Source organism: Panthera pardus, unplaced genomic scaffold, assembly GCF_024362965.1.
Source record: "Panthera pardus isolate Hobbes unplaced genomic scaffold, ASM2436296v1 HiC_scaffold_4, whole genome shotgun sequence".
Lineage (NCBI taxonomy): Eukaryota > Metazoa > Chordata > Mammalia > Carnivora > Felidae > Panthera > Panthera pardus.
Genome location: NW_026526969.1, coordinates 12,191,495 through 12,217,551, shown reverse-complemented (window position 1 = coordinate 12,217,551; position 26,057 = coordinate 12,191,495). Strand labels below are relative to the sequence as shown.

Below are 26,057 nucleotides of genomic sequence, written 5' to 3'. Positions count from 1 at the left end.
TCCTTTTCTTCCCTCTGGAACGTAAGTTCTAGCCCACAATTAATACCTCAACTCCAGGAGCGCCTGGGTGGCTCAGTCAGTTGCACGTCGAACTCGGGCTCAGGTCATGATCACATGGTTCGTGAGTTCAAGCCCCTCGTGTGGCCCTCTGCTGTCAGTGTGGAGCCCGTTTTGGATCCTCTGTCCCCCCTCTCTCTCTGCCCCTCCCCCACTCGTGCTCTCTCAAAAATAAACATTAAAACAAAACCAAAAAATAATCTCAACTCCATACCTTACACCTAGTTAATGTTAAATAAACGTGTTGGCTGAAAACAAAATGTAGGTGGAGGGACATACTCAACGGCTGACACTACTTTGTTCGGTCAAAGCCCATCTGGCCTCCTTGGGCCCGTAAGGCGAGGTCACCCGGGCCTGCACGAACCAGGGGGAGGGGAGAGGATGATTTCCTGGGGGAGCAAAGCAACTTGGGGAGTGCGGCAGCCTCAGGAGGAAGGAGGGAGGGACACTGGCGGTGAGGGGCAAGCTCATCAGTGTGGAAGACAGTATGGCGGTTCCTCAAAAATTCAACACGGAGGGGCGCCTGGCTGGCTCAGTCGGTATAGCAGGTGACTCTTGATCTCAGGGCTGTGAGTTCAAGCCCCACGTTGGGTATGGAGCATACTTTAAAAAAAATTCAGGGGGGCGCCTGGTGGCTCAGTCGGTTAGGCGACCAACTCTGGCTCAGGTCATGATCTCACAGTCCATGAGTTCGAGCCCTGTGTTGGGCTCTGTGCTAACGGCAGGGAGCCTACTTTGGATCCTCTGTCTTCTCTCTCTGCTCCTCCCCAGCTTGTGCATTCTCTCTCTCTCTCTCTCTCAAAAATAAACAAACACTAAAAAAAATTCAGGGGGTGCCTGGGTGGCTCCGTCGGTTAAGCATCCAACTTCAGCTGAGGTCATGATCCCACGGTTCATGACTTCAAGTCCCACATAGGGCTCTGTGCTGTCAGCTCAGAGCCTGGATCCTGCTTCATATACTGTGTCTCCCTCTCTCTCTGCCCTTTCCCCGCTTGTTCTCGGTCTCTCTCTCTCTTTCTCTCAAAAATAAATAAACCTGAAAAAAAATCGGAGACACCTAGGTGGCTCAATCTGACTGAGCATCTGACTTTTGATTTCGGATCAGGTCATGATCCCAGGGTCATGGGATCAAGCCCCATGCTGGGCTCCACACTAAGCGTGGAGCGTGCTTAAGATTCTCTCACCTCCCCACGCCCACCCCCGCCTCTTTCCCCCACTTACGTTCTCACTCTAAAAAAAACACATGAATAAGAGGGAAAAAACGTTCAACATAGAATTACCATATGATCCAGCAAAGAAGATGCCCAGAAGAATTGAAGGAAGGGACTCAAAGAGATACATGTGCACCATTTTCATAGCAGCATAAACAGCAACAGTCAAAATTTGGAAGCAACGTAAGTGTCCGTGGGCAGAAGAATGGATAAACAACATGATACACACACACACACACACACACACACACACACACACGAATATTACTCAGCCTTTAAAAGGGAGGAAATTCAGGCGGCTCCTGGGGGGCTCATTCGGTTGAGTGTCTGACTCTTGATTTCAGCTCAGGTCAAGATCCCAGGGTTGTGGGATTGAGCCCCACATCAGGCTCCAAGCTCAGCATGGAGTCTACTTAGGATGTCTCTCTCTCTCACTCTCTCTCTCTCTCTCTTTCTCTCTCTCTCCCTCCCTGCACCTCTCCCTGGCTCACACCCTCTCACTCTCTAAAATTAAAAAAAAAGGGCGGGGGGTAGGGTAGGAAATCCCAACACCTCCTACGACATGGATGAACCTGGAGGGCGCCATGCAGAGTGAAAGAAGCCAGACGCAGAAGGGCAAATACTATGTAATTTCACTTGCACGAGGAGGTATCAAGAGGGGTCAAGTTCACAGAGACAGAAGACACAAGGGTGGGTGCCAGGCTGGGGAGGAGAGAGAGCACTGGGGAGGGAGCGCTGGATGGGGACCAGCTTCAGTTTGAGAAGATGTCAACGTTCTGGAGATGACGGTGGTGTGGGCTGCACAACACTGTGAATGGATCACAGGCTGAAATGTAGGCACTGAAACGACAGTTTCCCGAAGGAAAATTAAGGGGGAGAAAAATCTTGGTGACACTGGGTGTGGGAAAGATTTCTGAAAAGCAACACAAAAAGCACAAATTATAAAAGAAAAAAACAATCAGCAAACTGAACTTCATCAAAACATTTTTTAAGTTTGCTCTTCAAAAAATGTACCTTGAAAAACCCCAAAAAGGTGGGGCGTCTGGCTGGCTCAGTCAGAAGAGCAAGTGAATCTTGATCTTGGGGTTGTGAGTTCGAGCCCCACGCTGGGTGTAGAGATGACTTAAAAATCAAATCTTAGGGGGCGCGTGGGTGGCTCAGTCGGTTAAGTGTTCGACTTCGGCTCAGGGCACGATCTCACGGTTCGCGAGTTCAAGCCCCACATCGGGCTCTGTGCTGACAGCTCAGAGCCTGCAACCTGCTTCGGATTCTGTGCCTCCCTCTCTCCGCCCCCTCCCCCACTCACGCGCGCACATGTTCGCTCTCTCTCTCGCTCTTTCTCTCCTCTCTCTCAAAAATAAGTAAAGACGTTAAAAAATTATAAAAAAGAAAACGAAAACAAAACCCCAAAACACTCTTACAATTCAATATAGGACAAATGATCCGATTAGAAAAAAAATGAGCAAAAGATTTGAACGGACATTTCGACAAAGGTGACACTCTGCTCTGCCAGGTGACAAGATGTTCCACGTCAACAGTCTCTAGGGAAACGGGATTTAAAACCACAGTGAGACATACATATCCCGCCACGGCTAAAAGGAAGGACCGACCATACCAAGTGTTGACAAGGACGGAGAACACTCTTACTTTACCCCACACGCCACCCAAGGAGCCTGAGGACCGGCCACCAACTTTCCCATCGGGGGTCAGAGGCTATACCGCACCCCCAGAGGCATTTGGAAACGTTTGGGGGCTTTGGTTTTCCCGGTAAAGGGGGAATCCCTGGGACTTAGCAGGAGGGAGCCCGGGAAGCTGACCTCCCACGGGCATAAGACGTTGCCCCACACAGTAAACCATCCTTCCCAAATGCCAAGGTGGAAAATTCACCAGAAAGCTCCATCCAACTAAAGTTCAGCTTTTTTTTTTTTAATTTTTTTTTTTAACGTTTATTTATTTTTGAGACAGAGAGAGACACAGCATGAACGGGGGAGGGGCAGAGAGAGAGAGGGAGACACAGAATCGGAAGCAGGCCCCCGGCTCTGAGCCATCAGCCCAGAGCCCGATGCGGGGCTCGAACTCGCGGACCGCGAGATCGGGACCTGAGCTGAAGTCAGACGCTCAACCGACTGAGCCACCCAGGCGCCCCAAAGTTCAGCTTTTTAATTAAAGAGAAAATAATAGAGAGGTGCCTGGGTGGCTCAGTCGGTTAAGTGTCCTACTCTGGCTCAGGTCACGATCTCGCCGTTCCGGAATTCGAGCCCCACGGCGGGCTCTGTGCTGATGGCTCACAGCCTGGAGACTGCTTCGGATTCTGTGTCTCCTTGGTGCCCTGTGCCCCTCCTCCGCTCACGCTCTGTCTGTCTGTCTCAAAAACAAATAAACATTTAAAAAAGAGAGAGGAAAAATAACAGAATGAGAGAATACAAGATAAAAACTCAGCGTGCGTCCCTCGAACTCAGGACGGGTACTGCCTCCTGACGTTCTAGTTCCGGTTACTATGTCTGTGTTCTCTGTACTAGGTTACGACGTAAAATACAGTCTTCCTGGGCGTCCAGGAAAAAAAAAAAAAAAAAGTGACAGACACGAGGTGCCGTCACGGACTCCTGAGCGGGGGAGACACCCACAGTGCTGTCCCCCACGACCCCCACGGCGTTGAGTGAGGCCTGAGGGGACAGCCCGGGGACGCCTGGGTGACCGGGAGCTTGGCTGAGGGGTGCACAAGAGCACACATGGGGCCGTGGGGCCTGCGAGTCCCTCATGCGGTGGGCCAGGCAGGCGCTGGCCTGGGACTCGCTGTGGGAACCCGCCCAACCCCAGCAGGGCCTCTCGTGGGCAGCCTAGGGTGGGGGAGACCCTCCCCAGTGTGGGGGACCCCGGGGCATGATCCGTGAGGGGGGGCTCGAGGGCCGACAGCCCCCTTCAGCCAGAGCAATGTCCCTCCCCTGCGTGGTCCGGAGGGGGGTGGAGGGGGGGGCAAAGGACTATCTTTGCTACACTGACGCGGCTTCTGGGAAGTTTAGGACCCGAGCTGCGGGGCCCCGAGGGCCTGAGTCCCCCCCCGCCCCCCTGCAGCTGGCGCTCTCTGCCACTTCTCCTCCCTGAGCCTCACCCCAGAGTAGGGGTCATGGGGTAGTCCTGTGAGCCCTCCTCTGGGCAGGTGGTGAAGGCGTGTAGCCCTGCCCGGGTGAGTCCTGGGTGCCCACGTCTGCCCAGCTGCAAAGGAGACCCCCAAGCTGGGACTTGAAGGACACACCTTCAAAGGGAAGGTGCCCTTGAGCTCAGTGGGAGCAGAGTCCCCAGTAGGCTCTCCCAGAGTCCCCCTGCCTGCCTGGAGGAGAGGGCCGTGGGCAGGCAGAGGAGCTAAGGCCCGGGAAACATCAAGGCCGACGAGCAAGATGGCTGAGCCCCAGCGACAGACCCCAGGGAGCTTGCCTGGCAGGCCCGGCGGGCCCCGTCTGTGACAGACGGTGGGCACACCTGGCCGGAGGCCTCCTCTGAGCAGGCAGAGGTCGGGGCCAGGACCCTCAGAGGCTCTGCCCTGGGCTTGCTCTGAGCCCCCCTGCCATCCATCAGACCCCAGGGACCACAAAAAGAAGGCACCTGAGAAGGGAGCCCAGACCCACCCGTGTCTCCTCCCTGACCCACCACACCCAGCCCAGCATCACCGGGGGCCGCTCCCAGGAACCTGTTCCCGGAACGGAGGACGGAGAGCGGGGCAAACTCGAGCCCCTTCACACCGGTGGCTGTCCTCACGTGCCAGGCACCACAGCCGGCTCAGGGGACACAGCAGACCCCGCCTGCTGTCGCGGAGGGACACATGGGACCGACGGGGGCTGTAGCCCCTGAGAGGCGCCCGGGGTGGGATTGGGGGCGGGGGGGATGGTGCCTGGATGGTGAGTGTGGCCAGCTGGGCACACAGGGCATGTCTGGGGCTCACAGGGGCCTGTGGCACCAAAGCTGACAGGTCAGGGAGGTGACGGGAGGTAGGACCTAGAGGCCACACAAGCATGCGAGGAGGTGGGCTTTTACTCCTGTAGGTGTGACTTCGGACAGCCATGGACATAACTGCATGTGTGTGTGTGTGTGTGTGTGTGTGTGTGTGTGAGATAGGTTTTTTTGTTGGGGTGTGTGTCTGTTTCTACCTCAGAACAGCCTGTTTAGCCAAGGTGGCATTCGGTGCCCGGGCCCTGGTCCCTGTCAGCAGAAGTGTTTGGAAGGAGTCTGAAGTCCTTGCAGCGGGGCGTGGCCCATCTGACTGTAGAGGCACGGGCCCTGGCCTCCCGTTCCACACCTGCCCTGCCTCTGCCCTCTGCCCTCTGCCCTCTGCCCTCTGCCCCCACTCCACACAGCCCCCAGCCCAGGGCAACTGTTCGGCTGCCTAAAGCCTGTTTCTTCTCTTTCGCTGTATTTTTTTTTTTTTTCCCTTTCTTTTTTGGAAGCAGCACTGCTCTGAGATAATGGTGCTTCTGGGAAACAGAGCTGAGAGTCCTGTTTGTGCAAAGTGCCACACGCAAGTGCCGTGTTTATGCCATAAATCGCCCCCCTTCCGCGGCTGTCCTCCGCCCTCCCCTCTCCTGTCCCAGCCAGAGTCTGGCCCCTGCAGGGGAAGTGGGGAAGCCGGGCTGGGCTGGGGGTGGCTCCGTGTGCTCCCCTGGGCTGCCGAGAGCCCCAGGGACTGGACGCGTGGCCCCACGCCCCCCAGGCTTGGTCTAGGCCTTGGTTTTCCCCAGCTCGAAGGGGGGTTGCAGACTTGGCCGGGGAGTCCTGGGGAGAGCACACACGTATGGTTCAACCCCAACCTCACACGATCACTGACGACGCGCCGAGGGCTGGGCCCCGGGAGCCATAAAAGGGGTTCAGACTGCTTCAGGAGTCAAAGGCAAGCAGAGGAGAGGGGTCCAGGTCGGGGGGCTCAGGTCACCATGAGGGTGGGCGCCCGGAAAGCCTGCTGTCCAGCCCTGTGACCACACCTGGCCCTGAACCAGTCCTGCCCTTGCTGGGGGGATCAGCAGCGTTGGGACTGGCCGCCTTCTTTTCTTGGCCACCCTAGGGGGTCTGTCACTCACAGCGGACCTGGATTTCTCTGCCCAGGATGACCCACAACCGTGTAAAGACAGGCTGCTGTGCATAAGGGCAACTACGTCCCTGTGTCTGGCGTTTGCTGCTGTTGTTGGCCGTTGGTTTAACACTCAGGACTTCATATACGCATTTGAGGAACAAAAGCCCTGAGCATCAGATTTCTTTTTTCCCAGACACGAGTGTTCCAAGGAGCCTGACTTGAGCCAAACCAGAGTGAAGAATCTCCGCCTTCTCTCCCTCTTGACCGAATGCACGTCCCCACACATGCAACAACAGCTGGTCCAACCCTGGGCACAGGGTTGGGCGCTCGGACAGGAAACACTGGCGTGGAGGGGACACACGAGCCACAGGACAGGAAGCCATAGTTCGATTCACCACTGGGGGGATGGTGCCTGTTCTCTCTGGGGCGTACTGACACCTCAAATTCTAAACACCTTTGGACCCTGGAATTTTCTTTCTAGGAATGCTTTCTGTTCTAAAGAAAAAAATATGCACACATATTCTGTTTATAAGAACACTCACTGCAGCTCTGATTATAAAAGCAAAAAACTACGGGAGCCTGGGTAGCTCAGTCGGCTGAGCATCTGACTTCGGTTCAGGTCACGATCTCACCGTTCGTGAGTTCGAGCCCCGCATCGGGCTCACTGCGGTCAGCAAAGAGCCCGCTTCAGATCCTCCGTCCCTCTCTTTCTGCAACCCCCTCAAAAATATATAAAAATTTAAAATAGGGGCACCTGGGTGGCCCAGTCGGTTAAGCATCAGACTTCAGCTTAGGTCATGATCTCACGGTCCGTGAGTTCGAGCCCCGCGTCGGGCTCCGTGCCGACAGCTTGGAGCCTGGAGCCTGCTTCGGATTCTGTGTCTCCCTCTCTCTCTGCCCCTCCCCTGTTCACACTCTGTCTCTCTCTCTCTCTCTCTCCCCCCTCTCTCAAAAATAAACATTAAAATAAATAAATAAGTAAATAAATAAATGCAAAAAACTAGGAGCAACCTAAATGCCCAATCATGAGGGATCAGTTGAATAACTCAGGTAAACACAGCTGTCGTAAGTCATGGTGTAGAAGATTATGGGGGGCAGAAACGTGCACCACATACACAAAAAGCAAAAAGAGAGGTGGGCAAAGTCGTCTGTGGAATACAATCCCGTCTGAGTCTTTTCTGATACATACATACACATATAAGTCCAAAGACAAAGGCCAGAGAGATGTACTCTGAAATATTAATGTTGGGATTACATTATTTTTCCTTTGTGTATACAGGCCGTTTTTCAAATGAGCTTTATTTTATTAGGGAAGAAAGACTGGTTGAAAAACTGAATTCGGGAGGATAATGGCAATTAACAGGGAAGTCTGCCCAAGGCACAGACGTAGAGCAGGAAAATGAGGGGTTCGCTCTGTTGGGAAGGGCCAGGACGGGGGGATGGGGGGGTAGAACTCCCCTGGAGGTTCACGGCAGAGGCGGCTGGGTTTGGAGAAACACCGCGGACTCTGACGAAGCCACAGGAAGAGCTGGGTAACTACAGCAGAGGGAGAAACATATGCGACGAACAGAAGACACCTGCTGTGTCCCTGAGGCTGGCTCTTCAGGCAGAGGAGGGCCCAGCGCCCCGGGCTGGCCCCCGGAGGGCGGGAGCAGCTCACGGCGTCTGCTTCAACGGTCTCCAGGTCCCCTGAGAGCAAGACGTGGGCAGAGCACACACTTAAGGACATAAAAATAAAGGCCCTTGTCTCCCTAATAGACAGAGCGTCTATAAACCAATAAGAAAAACATACCAGAGAAAGAAACGCTCGATGGCCTTTAAAATACATAAAAAGATGCTCCACTTTGCTCATAAAAGAAACGTTCAGTGAAATCACACTTAGATACTATTTTTCACCCACCCGATCGGCAAAATTCAAAAGTTAGAGAACACCCTCTATTGGCAAGACCGTGGGAAGCTCAGATTCTTGTACATTGTTTGTGGGAATGTAAATTGGTTCAACCCACCCCCGTGGAGGCCAATTTGGGCAGTATCTGTCTAATTACAAATGCATACACTCTCTAAGCCATTCCACTCCCAGCAATTTATGTTACAGACATTGGCACACACGTCAAATGATATTCAAGATTCAAGTGATGGTATTAATTTGCAGCATTGTATGTAAGCACGGAAGACTGAATCAAACCATCTAAAAATTTTTTTTAATACTTATTTTTGAGAGAGAGAGAGAGAAAGAGAGAGACAGAGTGTGAGTGGGGGAGGGGCAGAGAGAGAGGGAGACACAGAATCCGAAGCAGGCTCCAGGCTCCTGCCATCAGCACAGAGCCCGACTCCGGGCTCGAACTCATGAACTGTGAGATCACGGCCTGAGCCAAAGTCAAGAGTCAGATGCTTAACCGACTGAGCCACCCAGGTGCCCCTGTGGTTGAACATTTAGATGCGTCTCAGTCTTGGGGTGCCTGGGTGGCTCAGTCGGTTAAGCATCTGACTCTTGACTTTGGCTCAGATCATGATCTCACAGTTCGTGGGATTGAGCCCCACATCAGGCTCTGCACTGGGATCGTGCTTGGGATTCTCTCTCTCCTCTCTGCCCCCTCCCTCTCTCAAAATAAATAAACTGTAAGAAAAGGAATTAAAAAAAATGTTCAACCACAGGGGATGGGTTGAATAAGTTGTAATTGCCACCCGGTGGAATATTACCCAGCTGTCACAAGTGATGCAGGAGGGGACAGGAGCGACAGTGGCCACATGGGAGCCTTTGAAAACTCACGCCTTCGTAGAAGCAATGGAAAAAAACGATCAGAATCAATTTTTTCAGAACTCCGGAAATTAATCAGAGGCCTGCAGCAACCTGGGGAAATGTTTATTCCAGAAAAATGAAGGACTCTCGGTAGGGACAGCATCCCATGGGGTCTTACCCGCCCATCCCGTGTCTCACTCTGCAGCGAAGCACCTGCCAAAGGCCCCACCCCCTTACACCATCACGGTGGGGGTCAGGGCTTCAACACATGAATTTGGGGGTGGATACAAGCATTCAGACCGTGGCACTGTCTGGTTCCACTTCTAGGAGGTCCCAGGAGTAGTCAAATTACAGAGACGAAGAGTAGAGAACCTGGCTGGATGTCTCTGAAGGAGTTCCTCAAAGCCCACCAAGGCTTTGTGAACTGTTCCCCACCACCCAGACCCGGCAGGGGGCGGGGGGGGGGGGTGGCTCCTGTCCAGTCCGGGTGTGTCTGAACTGCCCATGCTGTCTCTGGCCAGCTCCAGGGGCCCTGGATCCGACCGCACATTGGGTAGCCCACTCCCCACCAAGACCCCTCCACTGATGGCCGGTGTGTACTTGGGTTTTGCTCTGCACAAACCTACCCCGATCGTTTTATCACAGCTCGTGTAGTATCCGGCAATCTGCCCTCGGGTCCGTACACCGTGAACAACCTTCTGTTTTATCGCACAGAGACGCGATCTGTTCTCGTTAAGGGCTCCGTACTACGTTTTTAACAAAATTATGTCTGTTTGCTTTGTTCTCCTGTGTGTGTTTTGTTTTGTTTACATCTCAGAATTGAGTTCATCCATGACCATTATAGAAAATCTGGAAAAGGACGGAAAAGAATGAAAAGGAAAAAATAAAGTCACCAGAAATCCTTCCCTTTGGCGGACACGGGGGCGGCGGTTCCTCTCTGCCTTGGCCGGCGGCCCTGCGCGCCCAAGGATGGGTGGGAGGGAGACAGGCGGGGGGGGGAGGTCCTTGCCGGCTGCTAACGCTGTGGTCAAGGCCCACAAACTTAACGGCTCCATCAGTCTGACCCAAACCTCACTGGCTAAAATCCAGATGTTGCCAGGGGCTGGCTCCTCCCCGAGGCCCTAGGGGTGAACCCGTGTCCTTGGCTTTCCAGCGCGTGGAGGCCACACGGTTCCCGGTCCCTTCCTCCAGCCACAAGGAAAGTTCTCCCTCCTCTGCTTGCTAGGACCCTTGTGATTATGCGGGGCTAGTCTGTCCGTGTAACCAGTCCGCTGATTTGGGTGAACTTACCTGCCCTTTGCCACGTGACCTAACGTGGTCGCGGGACCTGGGGGCGCAGGCATGGACATCTTTGGGGGGGTTGTTAGGCCACCTCCACAGACGGCCTGGCGGGACGCACAGCCAGGCCCCAGGTCCAGGCCTGTGTAGGCGGTCAGTGGGAGAGAGGGACCTGGGGCTCTGGCCGCTCCCCTGGACGCAAAAGCAAACTTGGGGGGTGTGGGGAGTCACCATTCGGTAGGATTTACATCATCTGACACCTATCAATTTTTCTTTGTCTGCGTTTGCTCCCTTATATGCCTTGATCATCGACGTCCTGAGTCACTAGTACATTTGGAATCGGGACACTTGGCAACTGGGAGGTGACCTCCGAGTTCTGAAGCCACGGACTGCCACGCGGGCCGGATCGTTCTGTGGAAAGATGCTCAGCCCACGCCCGAAATACAGCTCTGCTTCTACAACCCCCTAAGGCTCCTCCCAGCCTTAAAAAATTCATATGTAGACCCAGAAATTTCACTAACGAGAGTCTCTCCTAAGGAAAGAATTCTAAATATAGAAGAACGCTCGAGCACAAGGGTATCAGAGCAGCATTCCCTGGAAAAGTGGCTAATTAGAGACAACCTAATTGTCCAACGACGGGGGACCAGCAGCGTCCACGTGATGGCAAACCGTACTGTTAGACGGATGGGTCTGGAAGGACAGAAGATGCTTTTATCGTTGCAGGTGTACAGCAAAACCCTACATTGGACGATCACAGTCTGAGAACGTTTTTTAAAAGCACAGGACGAGGACTCCAAGGACATGAACTAAAATATCAACAGAGGTTCTCTCCGGCTCCTAAGAATATGGGTCATTTCTTTTCCCCTTCTGCTTCTCTGAATTTTCCAAATTTTCTGGGCTCGATAGACGCAAGAGGAGAGTGGAACTGAACTGGTCGTGCTGAGTAACTGGGGTGTGAAACGAATCCGGCCCTCGAGCAGGTGTGTGAGTGTGCGTCCCCGTTACAGTAGTGCGAGGGTGTGAACAGGAGTGTGTAGGAGTGTGGGTGCCGGCGTGCACACCATGAAATTCGGTGTGGAGGTGGGAGCGACCGTGGGCGAGCGAGCCGGCGCGAGGTGTGTCGGCGCGGGTGTGTGAGTGGAGGTGTGCACTGGCACGGGTGCCGGTGCGGACACTCGGGTGTGTGACGGCTGGGGGGTTGTGAAGGCAGGTACGCGAGGCAACGTGTGTGGGGACACGCGTGCGCGCGTGTCAGCGGCTGGGTGTGAGCTACGACGTGGGAGGGTATTTGCGTGTGAGTGGCCACGTGTGGGTGTGAGGGTGGATCCGTGCTCGCGCTTGTAAGGGGGCGTGAAAGGGTGAGAGAGGGTGGGGCCGGGGTGTGTGCGGCGTGAGTGTGAGCGAGGGCAGCAATCCGCGGGTCCAGGGGTCCCGAGCCTGCACCCCTCTTGCGGGCCTTCCACCTCCTTCCTCACCGGGGTGGGTGGTCGTCAGGGCTTCGCCCAGGCCCCGCTCCTGGCTTTGGCCGACTTCCCCAGGCGGCGCTGCGTGTGGCCCCTGCAGCCGGGGGGGGGGACAAGGGGCAAAACTCACAATGCGGCAACTTCCCGCGGCTCGGGCCCCAGAGCGGGCGGGCGAGGTCCGAGGGAAAGCACCCTTTCCCTTCCGGCGTGGGGCTCCGGGCAGGCCACGCGAACTCCCAGAAGACCCTCGGCTCTGGAAGGTCAGGGCTCCGCAACGCCTTCTCCCCCCACCGGGAGAGGCAAACGGGGCAACCAACAAATCCTGTGCAAAGCTCTGGGCCGCAATCAAAGCTTACCATTCTTTTTTTTTTTTTTTAAGGCTTTTATTAATTTATTTGAGAAATGGAGTAGGGGAGGGGAAAAGAGAGAGAGAGAGAGAGAGAGAACATCCCAAGCAGGCTCTGCGCCATCAGCACGGAGCCCAACACGGGACTCGATCCTACGAACTGTGAGATCGTGACCTGAGCAGAGATCAAGAGTCAGACGCTTCAACGACTGAGCCCCCCGGCCGCCCCCAAAGCTTGTCATTCTCGCCACCCCTCCCTCCCCCAGCCTCGACTCCTGACGCTTCCAGCGCAAACCCCGTTCACTCAGGGCGTCCGGCTCTTTCATCACCGCCACAAGAACAGCTTCACTTGAAGTCGTTTGGATGGGTTTTTCTGAGGCTCAGCCTGCGGACAGAGGCCAGGCCGCTTCTCACCCCGTCAAGCCCGGGCGCGCCCTGGCCTTTCCGGGCCGTGCAGACCTCTTCACGTCTCACTGCCCCCAGCGGCACAGTGCTCCCCACAAACCAGGGGTATCTGCTGAGGAGGCCCCCGGGAAGCAGGCGTCCTCCTCCCAGGCTCGGCGGGTCCCTCCTCCTCCACGGCAACCCGCGAGGCCGGGTGAGGTTGGCCGGGGAAGCCAACGGCCCGGGGGGACAACGGCCCCGCATGCAGGCACCCTCCCCTGACCACGAGGCACTTGCTAAAAACGCCACACTGGGCTCCCGTTCCACACGCTCGGCGAGTGACACCTCCCTCAGCGCGACTCCCACCGGGGGCTGCGACAGCGCGTCCCCTTCCCTTGGATCTGGCGGACCCGTGACCGTCGCAGTGAACGGAGTGTATGGAGGTGACGCTACGGGACGTCCAAGGCTAGGGCACAGCGTCTGGGTTTCCTGAGGACCCGGCCACTGTGCTGGGAGGAAACCCAAGCAGCCCACGTGGAGAGACCACATGGAGAGGCCACACGCAGGCAATCCTGCCACAGGCCCGGCTGAGCTCCCGGTCGACGGCCTGCATCAACCACCGTCACCTAAGAGGCCTCTGGAAGATTCCAGCCGCCGGAAGAGGCTCCGGGCACCAGGGAACTGGGGCAAGGCACCACGCCACGCCCTGTCCAAACACCTGCCCCACGGAAGCCACGAGCATCCCCCAACTGCTCGTCTACACCCTGAGGCTGGCATGGCTTGTCTTACACCAGCAGCGGCATACCGCGTGGTTTCCCGCCCTGGCTCCGCCCCCCACCACTCACCTGTCACCCTAACCACCGGGTCACACGCGTGTCTGAAGCACGGGACGCCGGATCTCTCACTCCTACGCCCACCCGCCCTGGCCTCTCCGCCTCGGCTGGCACCTTCCACCCCGTCCACGCTGCAGCCACAGCCCCTTCCCACAGCCCTGGTCTGCTGCCAGATATTTCGGCCTGAAACATGCTGCAAATAAGCCCGTCCCAGAAGCACGAACCCAGTCACTCCTCTGCGATCCCCAGCGTCCTCAGACTCCCAGAGCCGGGGGCTGGGGGACAGAGTCTCAGCGTGGGAAGATGGAAAGTTCTGGAGCGGGATGGTGGTGACGGCTGCACAGAAGGGTGAATGTGCTCAGTGCCCCTGAACTGGACACTTAGAAATGGTTAAGGTGGGGCGCCTGGGTGGCGCAGTCGGTTAAGCGTCCGACTTCAGCCAGGTCACGATCTCGCGGTCCGTGAGTTCGAGCCCCACGTCAGGCTCCGGGCTGATGGCTCGGAGCCTGGAGCCTGTTTCCGATTCTGTGTCTCCCTCTCTCTCTGACCCTCCCCCGTTCATGCTCTGTCTCTCTCTGTCCCAAAAATAAATAAAAAACGTTGAAAAAAAAAAAAAAAAGAAATGGTTAAGGTAGTGATTTTGTTATATATATACTTTACCACAATTAAAAATACATATACAGGGGCACTTGGGTGGCTCAGTCGGTTAAGCCTCTGACTTCGGCTCAGGTCACGATCTTACCGTTTGTAAGTCTGAGCCCCGCATCGGGCTCTGTGCTGACGGCTCGGAGCCAGGAGCCTGCTTCGGATTCTGTGTCTCCCTCTCTCTCTCTGCCCCTCCCCAACTCGTGCTCTGTCTCCCTACTCTCTCTGCCTCTCCCTCCATCACGCTCTCTCTCTCTCAAAAATAAACACTAAAAAAACTTTTTAAAAAAGATAAGGAAACACATTTTTAAAAGTTAAAACGTACACATACACACACACACACACACACGTATATAATATAAACAAAATGGACACGGTCCCCACAGCCCCTGGATAACACCTATGGCAGACAGTCACCAGGCACTGCCAGAGCTCAAGCTGCCACTGGGGAGCAGAGAGCGGCTTCAGGCCATGCCGTGTCCCTGCGTCCTGCCTGCCCGGCCACCTCCCTCCCCAGCACACGTGAAGTGACCCAGCAGCTTCCTCCGGGGAGCCCCGGGCAGCCTCCGGATGCTCCGCCGGGTCTCACGTGTCCGTCGCGGTCACCCCAACGTCAGAACAGCCGTGGGTGACTGGTGCCCCCCGCCCCCCGGGGGTGGGGAGGGTCGCAGGGGAAAGGTCAGGGAGGGTCCCTCCCGGAAGGACTGCATGGCCACCCGTCTTTCGAAATCAAGTCCACTTTATTTGAAACTTTTCACATGCCACAAGTTTACATGAAAATACCCATTCAAAATGTCATCTGGACACAAAATTCAGGAGTGGGCATCACCAGACGGATGAGGGGGTCTGTGTGGAAAGGCAGGTGACACATATTTGGTCACTTAGCACCTGGTCACCACATACCGTGAGACCCCCTGCCAGCTCCCCCCACACCCCCTTGGAAACGTGCCAAGCTCAACGGCTCCGGGTCGGCCGCGCGGGGACAGGCGGTGGTCGGCCGGCAGAGGGGCGGCTGGTGCCAGCGCCGGAGACCCCACCTGCGCCAGGGTGTCACGTGCCCCCCCCCCCCCACCCGCTCCAGTGAGGAGCAGACACGCCTCCAGTTCACACCGTTAGGACTCCACGGGAAACTATTCCCTCGTCGGGTCCGGCAGCTTCTGGCGCGGACTGAGCCTCCCAGGTGGTGAGTTTGGCTCCCTGACCTCACAGCGACGAGCAGCCCCGGGTCCCCCACGTTCCCCATCTGGCTGGCCCGGAGAGGACCCTGTGACGTCAACGCAACGCCCCACGCTCCCGTGGTTTCTGGAAGAGTTCCAGAAAGCAGACATTCAGGTGACACCGCCCGGCCTGTATCCGAGACCTTAGACATTTACGTGCCCCGTGAGAATTCTGCGCCCCCGACGCGGAGAAGACAGGCGAGCACCGCACGGGCACCGAGCCCCTGCCACGTGATCCCGTCCCCTCCTGTCCAAGCAGGGAAGGAGGTTCGGGGCCAAGGCCACGAGAACTTCGGGCGCCCGTCCTCCTTCCACATCTCCATTGCCTCAGGTTTTCTGGCCGGAACCGCCGAAATCTCCCACCGTTGGCCTCACCGATTTCTCAGGTCATAGTATTTCTTCTTACAAAGTCTTAGCAATTCTCAAACCTCCAAGGAGCAAATAACAAGGGCAAGAGGAAGCAGGAGGCTGCCCGCTGCCCCAGGGCCACTCAGAGGTCGTGAGGGTGGGTCCACAGGGCAGGGTCCCCGTCCTGCAAGGTGGGGAGAGGTCACGGGGTCACTGCCTTCTTGGCACAGACTCCGGGAGGGCCGCTGGCATGATCAGGATGGCACGTGCTGGTTTCAGACCCTCGTGGGCCCATAGACATCCGGGTCCTCCGGCTCCTGCGGCCCTGCTCCCCTGGGCCCGCTCTCCTGGCCAGAACCCGCCACGTTCGTCCTCCCGTCCGATGGCCCACAGCCGGGGGTCCCCGTGCAGAGGTGGTTGAGGGGGCATTGCTCCCAACACCCAGCCTTGCAGAGCCACCCGAGGTGCACGGGGCATCGTCCAGGTCCCATCCTGGGCCACAGTCGCCGGCCCGAGCAGAGCACACCCTCCAGCCTGGTGGACACGTGGGCCCAGACCCGTGAATCGTCGGGTCCTCAGAAGGGTAGCTGCCAGGCAGGGATAAGGTCTGCCCCCCAGTCATTTGACAGAGTGAAGAGTCCCCAGTCCAGCCTCCTTGGGCTCGGAAATGAAAATACTCGCATGTGACAATGAAAAGCCAATGGCAGGGAAGGGAGCCTGCGGGCCTCTGCTCTCCTGGCGCTCCGGATGCCTCCCCCCGCCCCCCCACCCCCGGAGCACCTTCAGACGCTCCGGCCAGGGGCCTTGGTGGCGTGGCAGCAAAGTCAGGGCCCGGGGAGCAGCACAGCCGGGAGAGGAGCGAGAGGAGTGAGCCGCCGGGTCCAGGGGCGAGCTGGGCCCAGGAGGGAGGAGCGGCCGTGGGAGGGCAAGGGGGCTTCTGTTTCAACAGGGATAAATGCCCCGGTCTCTCCTCCCTCACTGTCATTCCCACCTTGTCCCCGGGCCGCTTTCTCTCTCTCTCACACCCACACACACTCACGCGCACACGTGCACACACGCACACTCGGTCACATGCTGAGGCGAGCACACGGAAGACGACCCTCACGTGTGTGCGCACAGATGGACACGTGTGCACATGCACACGCAGCCACCGGTGCTGACCAGGCCCCTCTCAGCAGGCAGCATATGGTCCGCACTTAACAGCCCAGTTCTGCCAAGTGGGGACCATTAGGGTGGGTTCTTTTCCCAGCATAAAATGCTGCAGAATATAAATCGCAATTAACGCTGCTGCCAAAATGGCACTTAGCGCGAACAAGCACATTATTAACATCTGGCGGATCCTGTCTCGGGTGTCGAAGCGGCGGAAATTCTCGCCCTAAGTAGAAGAACGGCTACGGGGGACACGAACAATACGAGGTCTACCGCTTGGGGGCCGTTTTCCACGGCAGCTCTTGCCCCGGCCTCCGCTGAACGGCCCCTCCCAGCCTGTCGGTGGGCGTAGGCGATGCCGCCGGTGGAAACTGCTTGCTCAGGAGAACGGCCGTCCAGGCCAGCGCGTGAACACACGATCGCAGCCTCTGGACAAAGCGCGTTCTCCAGCCTGAGCCCAGGTTGCTCTGAAGGAGACCAGGGCGCCCAGGGCCACCCAGGGCCCTGGGCCACCTCCCTCCCGGGTCACACCTCCCTAGCGGTCAGGCCTCGACCAGACACACTCCTGCACTGAGCACGAGAAGTCACTGCCTGCACTGACCACGCTTGCCTGCGGGTCTCTGGGCACCGCCTGAAAGAAATGTCCCCAAACTGGGGAGGGGAGGTGCTCCCACCAACTCTCAGACCCTCATCTACGGCCACGTGGCCCCCTAGGGACCTCAGCCCTGTCTCTCCGGGGCCCAGGGCAGTCTGTGCCTCAGCCTGCAAGGCCAGGCATGGCTCTCAGACTGCATCGGGACCTCCAAGGTGAAGGCTGCAGGGCATTCATCTGCGGACAGCCTGCAGACCAGTCCCTCTGGCCAGGCTGCAGAGAACTGCCAGCTGCAGCCTGGGGCAAGGAAAGGGCGTGCAAACCACCCCCCTCCAGCCATGCAGACCCCATCCACTCAGACAGGGGAGGGGAGAGCAACCGAAGTTGCTGGGATGGGCAGAGGCTGTGGACAGACCGTTTCTCCCAGGGCCCTGACCCCAGGCCTGCTTGATTCCTGCAGCTGCTGTCTGCCCCCCCACAGCCCCTCAGCCCGGCGGGGTCGGGGGCTGCTGAACCGTTTGCCCCTCACGAATCCAGGGAAGGAAAAGGCGAATGAAAAGCCCCGGGACCTGGTCTTCTAGTAGATTGACTGTAGGACACGCTACACAGAACGGGAGAGTGGGGGAGACCGTCACCACAGAAACCAAGCGGGAAGATGGCCGGGCTGGGGGCCGGAAAGCAGATGCCAGCCAGGATGGGCCCCGGCAGCATGAGCAGGGCCCGGTGGGTTCTGTGGCCCTGGCCCAGAGCACAAGGCCGCCTCCACACACTGGCCTGCCCCTGGCTGGCTGGAAGGTGCCCGGCATCCCCCCCAAGTCTCCAGGAGCATCGCCAAGGGCAGTGGGGCCGGACTCTCTGGGTAGAAGGAAACCAGCCGTAGCCCGTCAGAAGCTCCCGGATGAGGGGCCGATGGCTCCGGGGGAGTCTTGCAGTCGAGAAGGCAGAGGCAGTGGGCTCCACACAGGGAGCGAGGCCCTGGACGCTGGGCAGTCGCTCCCCACTTTTGGAATAGCTGCACTGAATTTTTTAAAGTGCTAAATAAAGCTATATGAAATGGGGTAATTTGATCCCTCCTCTGGCCTTAAATGTCCTTCCTAACTTTTAATATTTCAGGTTGCTTTAATGAAGTCAGGTGTATCTGTGCTTTCCCAGAAACACGGGGCTTCAAGGGGGCTGCAGGTTTTAAAGCCGAACGTCATGACGGCCGTACGGCGGGCCAGACCCCAGGCCGTACCCCACAATCCCAGCCCCGGGGGGCCCTGCCCAGCCAGCGGCCCTGAACTTGGCTGACGCTGTCTGCCTGGAAACATACTGGGGACATTACTGGGTTAAAACGTGTCTTACTGGGAAAAAGCAGCCCAAACGTGCAGCCACAAAACCTGTGAGCTCCCAGCTGGCCTGAGGGAAGGAGAGCGCGGTTACGGGCAGCGTCGTCGTGTCACGGGGTAAGCCGAGTCACCCTCACAGGCACCCGCGCCGTCACCGCAGCACTGGGCCCCCGCCGCCCCTCCACAGAGCCTGACGGCAGGTGGCCAGGAACACACGCACAGACGGACACTCTAGAGGGCTGAAGTAGCAGTGGGGGCAGCCCTGGGGGCCTCATCAGGGCCCCCAGGAGCCGGCTCCCCGTGATGGACGCGGGTCTCAGGTCAACACCCACGTGGGGCCCTGCAGGTCGCCCCGACAGCCGGTTCTTCCTTCTCATCCTCCTCACGGATCAGAACCCACGGTTCAGTGAGGGCCAAGAGAAAGCGAGAGGAAGCCCCGGGGGGGGCCTGGCGGTGGTGGGTGCACAGGACGGCTGGGCGGAGGGAGCTTTCTTCGTCTTGTGACCCAACAGGCCCTGGCGTCCGGCAGGGGCAGGCGGTGGGCAGGAGCGGCGAGGCCACGTGCCCACTCGGGGCAGTCCCGCTTCCTGGCCCAGGAGACGGACAGAGGCGACAGCGGCAGGCGAGAGGCTTGGCTGACGGAAGCCGCTCCGGCCGGTGCGAGCTGAACCTGTCACCACCACAAGTTCGGTGGCTCCTCGGCCACTCTGCTTTTAAATAAGGTGATCTCATCCAGGTGCACCATGGGGACGTCCCGGATGACATTGGTCAGGCCCTCGTGGAGCAGAGGGAAGATGACGACATTCAGCGCGGGCCGCTCAGCCTGGAAACTGAACCAGAGGCAAGCCGTTAGCGGGGCCCTGTGGAGGTGGGCGCCGCGGGGGCAAGGCGCAGGGCCGCAGGGGGAAGGCGCAGGGCTGAGCCACCCCACCCACCAGCAGAAATGGGCCTCCGGGAGCAGCGGGGCGGGGGGCAGCCAGAGGGAAAGCCACCGACTTAGGGTGGTGGCATTTCTGTGGGGTTCACAGGAGACACCCAGACACCCATTCTCCTGCCAGGGGAGGGACCAGGAGAGCGGCCTGTCGGAACAGGCCATCGCATTCCTACACAGTGGGGGCTCCTGGGAGCTGCAGAAGCCACGCCTGGCCAGGACAACACCCGCAGGGGGTGGAGAAAGAAATGGCAGCCAAACCTGCCTGCCCACAGGCCACCCTGTGGGCACAGAACCCCCCAAGTCAGATGAGGCGGCCCTCTGCCAGGCCCTGCTGCTGGGAGCCACAAGCCCTCACCTGAAGTCATGACTAAGGGGGGTCAGATTTCCTCCCCGCCTCCCCACCCCACAGAGGGGGCAGTCTGCCCTGCCCACAGCACACAGGAAGCGTCCAACTGCCACGGAAAGTATCGGGTCACCCTCCCCGGGACCCCGCGTGGACAGCCAGCGGGGTGACCAGCCCCCATCACCCTGGCCGTGGGGCCCCTCCCTCCCTGCTTAGAGCAAAGTCCCTGTTTGTACCCGCCCACTCCGCACAGTGGCCAAGAGACAAAACACAAGTGTGGCTGCAGGAGCCCCAGAAAGGCAACATGCTGGTCCCTACGGAGTGAGACAAAAGACCTCCAGACCCCAGAGCGACTCTGGTTCTGGAAGAAAGGCCCGTCCCACGGGTCTCAAGGGGCAAGAGATGCAAAGGTGCCCACAGGACAGGGAACCTGGGCATCTGGCAAAACAAAGGCAACTCCCCTACAGCCCCGGGACTGCTGAAAGGGACCAGGAAACCGCGGCCCCAGCCCTCCCTGTGGTCCCCAGTGGACACAGTGATGGATTTACGACACATGGAAAGTAAATGCCAGAAAGGTACTCATAAAGCTGGATGCTTTGGCAATAAAGATGCCAAGAAAATGCCTCCCAGTTCCGCATTCAGTGGCCTACTCGCGGGCAACGGTGTCTGTGACCGTGAACCTCAAGGCAAGTCCTTGCCTGCAAACCCGCCGTGCAACTGACTTGAAACAAAATATCCTCGGATGTGGGATGTGCCTGCAAAGACTCCCCTGCCCGCCAGCCTGCCTTCCCGAGGCAGCGTCACCCCAGGCTCTTCACAAGCTGCTGTCAGGATGCTAACGGGGGATTAATTTCTCACCCAGAGCCAGGACAGGAATGCAGCTGCCTGCCCGGCTTTGCTCCTCGTGCGCAGCCCTGGGGGCGGCTCCGGGTGGCCGCCCAGGTGGCCGGGCCCAGCAGCACTTGGGGCCACACACAGAAGGTCCCCGGGGCCACGGGCAGACGTGCTACCACCACAACTGAACCCCACGTCCTTCCCTCTCTCGGTTCACACCTGGATTCACGTGGACTTGGACAGAGCTCCGGGAGCACACCCACAGTCGCGGTCTCTGCAAAGCCCCTCCCTGAGCCTCAAGGGGCCCGTGCTCTCTCAGCCACAGCCTCAGGGCCCCTTCGGGGCATCGCCCCCGCTGGTCAGCCCGGCCTGTGACACCACTGGACATCACACAGCAGGCGGGCCTCGCCCAGAGCGAAGACGTGGTGACAAGTGGGAAGACGGCAATCACTCGCGTCCAAGTGCAGGGCTGGGGCTGCCTTTGCGGGGGGAGGGGGCCCCCACGGGTGAAGGCGAGTCCTTGATAGGGCAGGGGTGGCGGGGACGGGGGGGGGCTTGTGTGATCCGTTCTGCTCCCTGTATCCTGCCACATAACTTACGTATGTGCTACAATGTTCTTTAGCATGATGCAAACATAGTTTGAAATTCAAGTAAACAAATCCAGTGAATTAAAACTCCTGGCTACCCGCGTTCAGAAGCCACACTACGGAGGACAGGTCACCCCTCAGAACCTCTCCCCTGCTCAGGGCCAGTTGAGTTGCTAACCATAAAGGCCCAAGGCCGAGCTTCTGGCCCTGAGTCACGGAGGAGGAGAGCCAGCCCCCGGAGGTCAATGGGCTTGCCCCCAGGTGTCACCCTGAGGTACCCCGAGGAGGTCTCCGGTCACGGTCCTCAGGCCCGGCTACGCCCCGTGCTGTCCTGGGCGGCAACGCCAGCCCGGGACAGGCATCGGGCAGAGCACAAGGCAGGTGCTCTGGCCTTCCAGGAGCTGCACCAGAGGAAACCTCACCGAGGAACAGAGGGACCCACACGCAGAGGCCTGCTCACCTGTCCTAACGCCAGCACCTGTGAGGTCGGCCGCCGGGCTCCCACCAGGAACAGTGACAAGTGACAGCAGAGGCGGGGAGGGGACCCCACAAGAAGCAGGAGAACCAGGGGTCACCGTGGATGGGGCAGAAAGCCTGCCCTTCCTGGAGGGCCAGAGGACGATGCTTAAGAAAAGGTAAACTATAGGGGCGCCTAGGTGGCGCAGTCGGTTGAGCGTCCGACTTCAGCCAGGTCACGATCTCACGGTCCGTTAGTTCGAGCCCCGCGTCAGGCTCTGGGCTGATGGCTCGGAGCCTGGGGCCTGTTTCCGATTCTGTGTCTCCCTCTCTCTCTGCCCCTCCCCCGTTCATGCTCTGTCTCTCTCTGTCCCCCAAAAAATAAATAAAAAACATTGAAAAAAAAAATTTTTTTTTAATTAAAAAAAAAAAAAAAAAGAAAAGGTAAACTATATTTACTCTCCACCATTTAGAATGGCTGGAAGGAAAGAAAAATTCTACCGGAGGCTGTTGCACACACACCAGGAGTATTTAAACGGCGCCTTCAGCCACCCAAAAGTCTCAGGACCCAAAATGCCTTCTCTGCACGCTCTCGAAGCAGAAGAAATGTTTCACTTCCAAACCACTGCTCTGTTTAAAAAGAAAATACGACAGAAACCGTACAGGAGAGCGCAGAGGCCCGGGCACCGCCTCAGCCGGGCCAGCCGCCCGCCTCGCCACCTCACGTGCGTCTTGCTGTCGTACTGAACGCGCTCGTTCTAGACGCGGCTTAGGGGACACAGCAAAACGTACATGACATGGGTCAGGTTTGCTGTGCTTGTTCCAGTCCTTGACATCTTTATGTTAAACAAGGACACGGCACGGCCACAGCAGCGGGACCGTGTGCACTCCGGCCTGACGGAGACGGGGCACCCAGCACGCCGGTGGGCATCGCCCAGGTGCACACACGCAGGGGCCTTTCCTCTTACTACCGTGTTGATAAACGTCAGCTAACGTGGTACAATTATTTCTGCGTTTTGAATTGTTTCCTCAGAATAAATCCCAGAAACAGGGCTACTGGGTCAAAATGTATGAAGACTTTTACACCTCGAAGGACAAGGCTGTAACGACCTCAGACAGCAGTGAGGGCCACGGTGAGGAGCCCGCGGGCTGACCCACCCACCCTCAGGGGGTCAGGAGAACACTGTTCCGGCACGATCAAGGTGGAGAACAGCTGGGGGCTCCCCGATCAGCTAGGGCACCTTCGTCCTGTGAGCCCACTATGCATCGGCCCGCGGCCCTTTCGGAGAAGCGGACAGAACAGGCCCGGACTCCGTGCTCATCACCAGCACGAGCGGACAACGCGGGGGCTCTGCACAGTGACCACGCTGGAACCGGCTCTGGGCCCGACTCTAGAGTGAGGGAGGGACGCTGGGACCTCACGGCCTGCACGTGCCACGGAGGCGGGAAGGGCTCCTGGAGGGGCAGGCCGGATGCAGCCTGGAGGCGGAACTGGTTCTATCAGCTTCGAAACAGCCACCGCCGGGTGTGCTTCTTCGCAGAGAAACTACAAGCAACATTGAGACTCACGGCCTCTTCCCCCCAAGACAAAGGTCTTCTAGAAAGGCCGAAGCGGGAAGATAAGTCAGAGGAGCCACCCAGACAGTGATAACAGTCCTCAAGAAGCACGAAGACAGACGGCAAAAGTTAGTGAAACCTGCAACAGGGAGGAGAGAAGGGACTTCTGTCAGAGTCCACAGAACTGAGACGCCGCTCTAGGGAGCAGTACGGGCGCGCTGCCGAGCTCCTGGACGATCCCACAGATGCCCAGCGCCAACCTCGGAGTGGCCCGGGTTCTGCCCGCGGGTCCTCCCCTCATGGCCAGGGAGTACCCCAGGAGAGACCAGACCTTTCCGGTCTCCCGCCCACCAGCCGGTGCAGCCACAGCCCGCTACGGGGTACTGGGCCTCGTCCCGCCACTCGGGTGGCCTGGACAGCGTGGACCACGGGAGATTTTAATCACTGAACCGTCTTCTACACTGATCAGCAGCGTGGGGCTCCAGTCTGGCCCCTGACGTGGCTCTCCACCCCACGCCGGCCGGCGGCTACAGCGGGTCCCACGGCACCTGGCCCAAGGCCTGCCCGCCCCCAGATCTAGCCCCTTGGGCCTCCCCCACCAACGGAGCCACAACTCACCAGCCTCCTAGCTGTGAGGCAAGGCCAAGGGCTCCCCCCGGCTGAGCCCGAGAAGCAAAGCCCTGCTGGCCTGGTCCTTTTCCGGGTCACATGCGGATCGGCATTCCAGGTGGGAATGACGAAATCCTCCCAGAAACCTGCCCGGAAACCGTAGTGAGGCAACGCCATTCACGGTGGAGCTCAACCGCCCCTTTACCAGCAATTAAGGCTGCAGAACAGCGCTAATTCTGAATTTTAAAATCCACTTTCAATTCTAATGCTCCCAAGGTTCCCCAGACTTGAACAATTGATCGCTCCATCCGTAAACTTTACTCGTTTCTAAACACGTTTCCAGAACACAAACGCAGACGGAGCCCCGCGGCACAGGGGCGCGGGCGGCCCGGCCCCCAGGGCCCCGGCAACGGCCAGGAAGGAGCTCACGGGCTCAGGGCAGGGTCGGGGAACGTCCCTCCGGCTCGGGCGGCTAGGAACTTGCAGCGAACCGCCTGCCGACCTCACAGGCCCACATTCCTCGCCAGCACAAGACTCTCCAGGACACCTGGGGGAAGGAATTTCCACACAGGCCTCGCAGGCAGAGACGTGACCCCGTCTCGTGGAATGTCCGACCCGAGGCGCAGAGGCTCGGGGGGGGGGGGGGGCGGAGGACATCGCCTGCCCCTGCCCGGGGTCGGGGTTCCCGACATTCCTGAAAAAGGAGGCTGCCCCACTCCGGCTCGAGACCCCTCGGGATGACAAACGACAGAGGTCAGTGACAAGTAAACACACGCGGCCTGGGAAGACCAGGGATGGGCGTGGCCCCCAGGGTACTGGCACCTGGAACGCCACCACCTTCTGGAAAGCACCCGGCTGAGTCTCAGAACCAGCACGTCCTCACGTCAGACACCTCTAGCAACGGACAGGAGACCCCTGAGGGCACAAGCCTCTTCCGCCCCGCCGTCTTGCTTCCCTGAGTGCCCCTGCCACGGAGACAGAGCGCGCGGGGGATCATGGGAGCAGCAGAGGGCCCCTCACTCTCAGGATGACCGGGACGGTCCCCGACCTCACGGAGCCGGGCTGCCCCATCTGCAGAGCAGAAGGTCCGGCCGCCGCCCGTGTAGCACTCACCAGGGCGGGCACAGAGTGGGTGAGACGCTGTCTTAGACAGGAAACTCAGCCCAGACAGAAGACTGACTTGAATCACAGAGCGAGTAAGTGAAGAGGCCACAGCGTGAGCCCAGCTGATGGGACCTGAGGGCACAAGGTAGGGCTGAGCTCAGCAGGATGCCACACACACCAAAGCGAGCCGCCGTCACTCTGTGTGGGACACCAAGAACACCGGAGGGCTGACACGGCCCTCGCCCACCCCCCGGGGCCCACGAGGCCTCGCAGGAAGCTTCCAGGAAGGGCAGAGTCAAAGAAAACCAGAAAAGCTGACAGCCCCCTGGAAGGAGCCCTCCCACCCGGGACGAGGCCAGGGGACAGCGGACAGCAGAGCTGTGGCTTGGTGTGCGGCTCAGACCTGAAGAGTCAAAGGACAGTCCCGCCACGGAGGAAGGGCCGCGCCGCCCGGCTTCTCACCAGGCTGACCGGGGCCCAGACAGAGGGGCAGCCGGGAGCTACTAACCTGGCAGGGACAGGACTCCGGGTCTCTAGGAGAGACAGCAAACGGAACCGACAGGCAAGGTGTCTGAGGCCAGGAGGGAATTGGGGGCAAACAGCCGACCCTGTGAAGCCGGGGTGTGCCCATGGTGGGAGGAGGGCGGCAGGCGGGAAAGCTTCGTCCCGCTCCCCGGAGGGGCCCCGAGAGCCCCGGGCCCACAGGCGTCGCTGCCCCACGGCACCGTCCGAGCTCTAAACCCAGACCCGACAATGGGAACACCAGAGGACCCAAAGTGGGGGAACGTGCAGAAGCAGCCCCCAAACCCAGAGGGGGGGACGCCACAGAGGTCAGAGAAAGGCCCGAGTGTTTAGCGTTTCAAACTTGAAAGAGCAAAGAACAGAAAGAGAGAACGGATGCGTGTCAGGACGCTGCGCTTGGTGTGGGACACACATCGCCACCGCCGTCATGACTGTGTCCGGTACGGTCACAAACCCGCCTC

General features: G+C 58.5%; 1 protein-coding gene across 3 annotated transcripts in view; it reads right to left on the bottom strand.

The window, feature by feature from the left end:
• FBXL18 (F-box and leucine rich repeat protein 18) overlaps positions 1-26,057 on the bottom strand; it is an 80,147-nt gene that overhangs the window by 21,213 nt on the left and 32,877 nt on the right. For 2 of the 3 annotated variants that reach the window (XM_053894118.1, XM_019422532.2), the window contains one exon: positions 14,738-19,480. The exons of the other annotated variant lie outside the window; for it this stretch is intronic. In XM_053894118.1, the coding sequence (XP_053750093.1) occupies positions 19,324-19,480 (157 nt within the window). In that variant the 3' untranslated portion in view covers positions 14,738-19,323. Of the gene's footprint in view, positions 1-14,737; positions 19,481-26,057 lie in introns of those variants that run through there. 3 annotated transcript variants of the gene reach the window in all.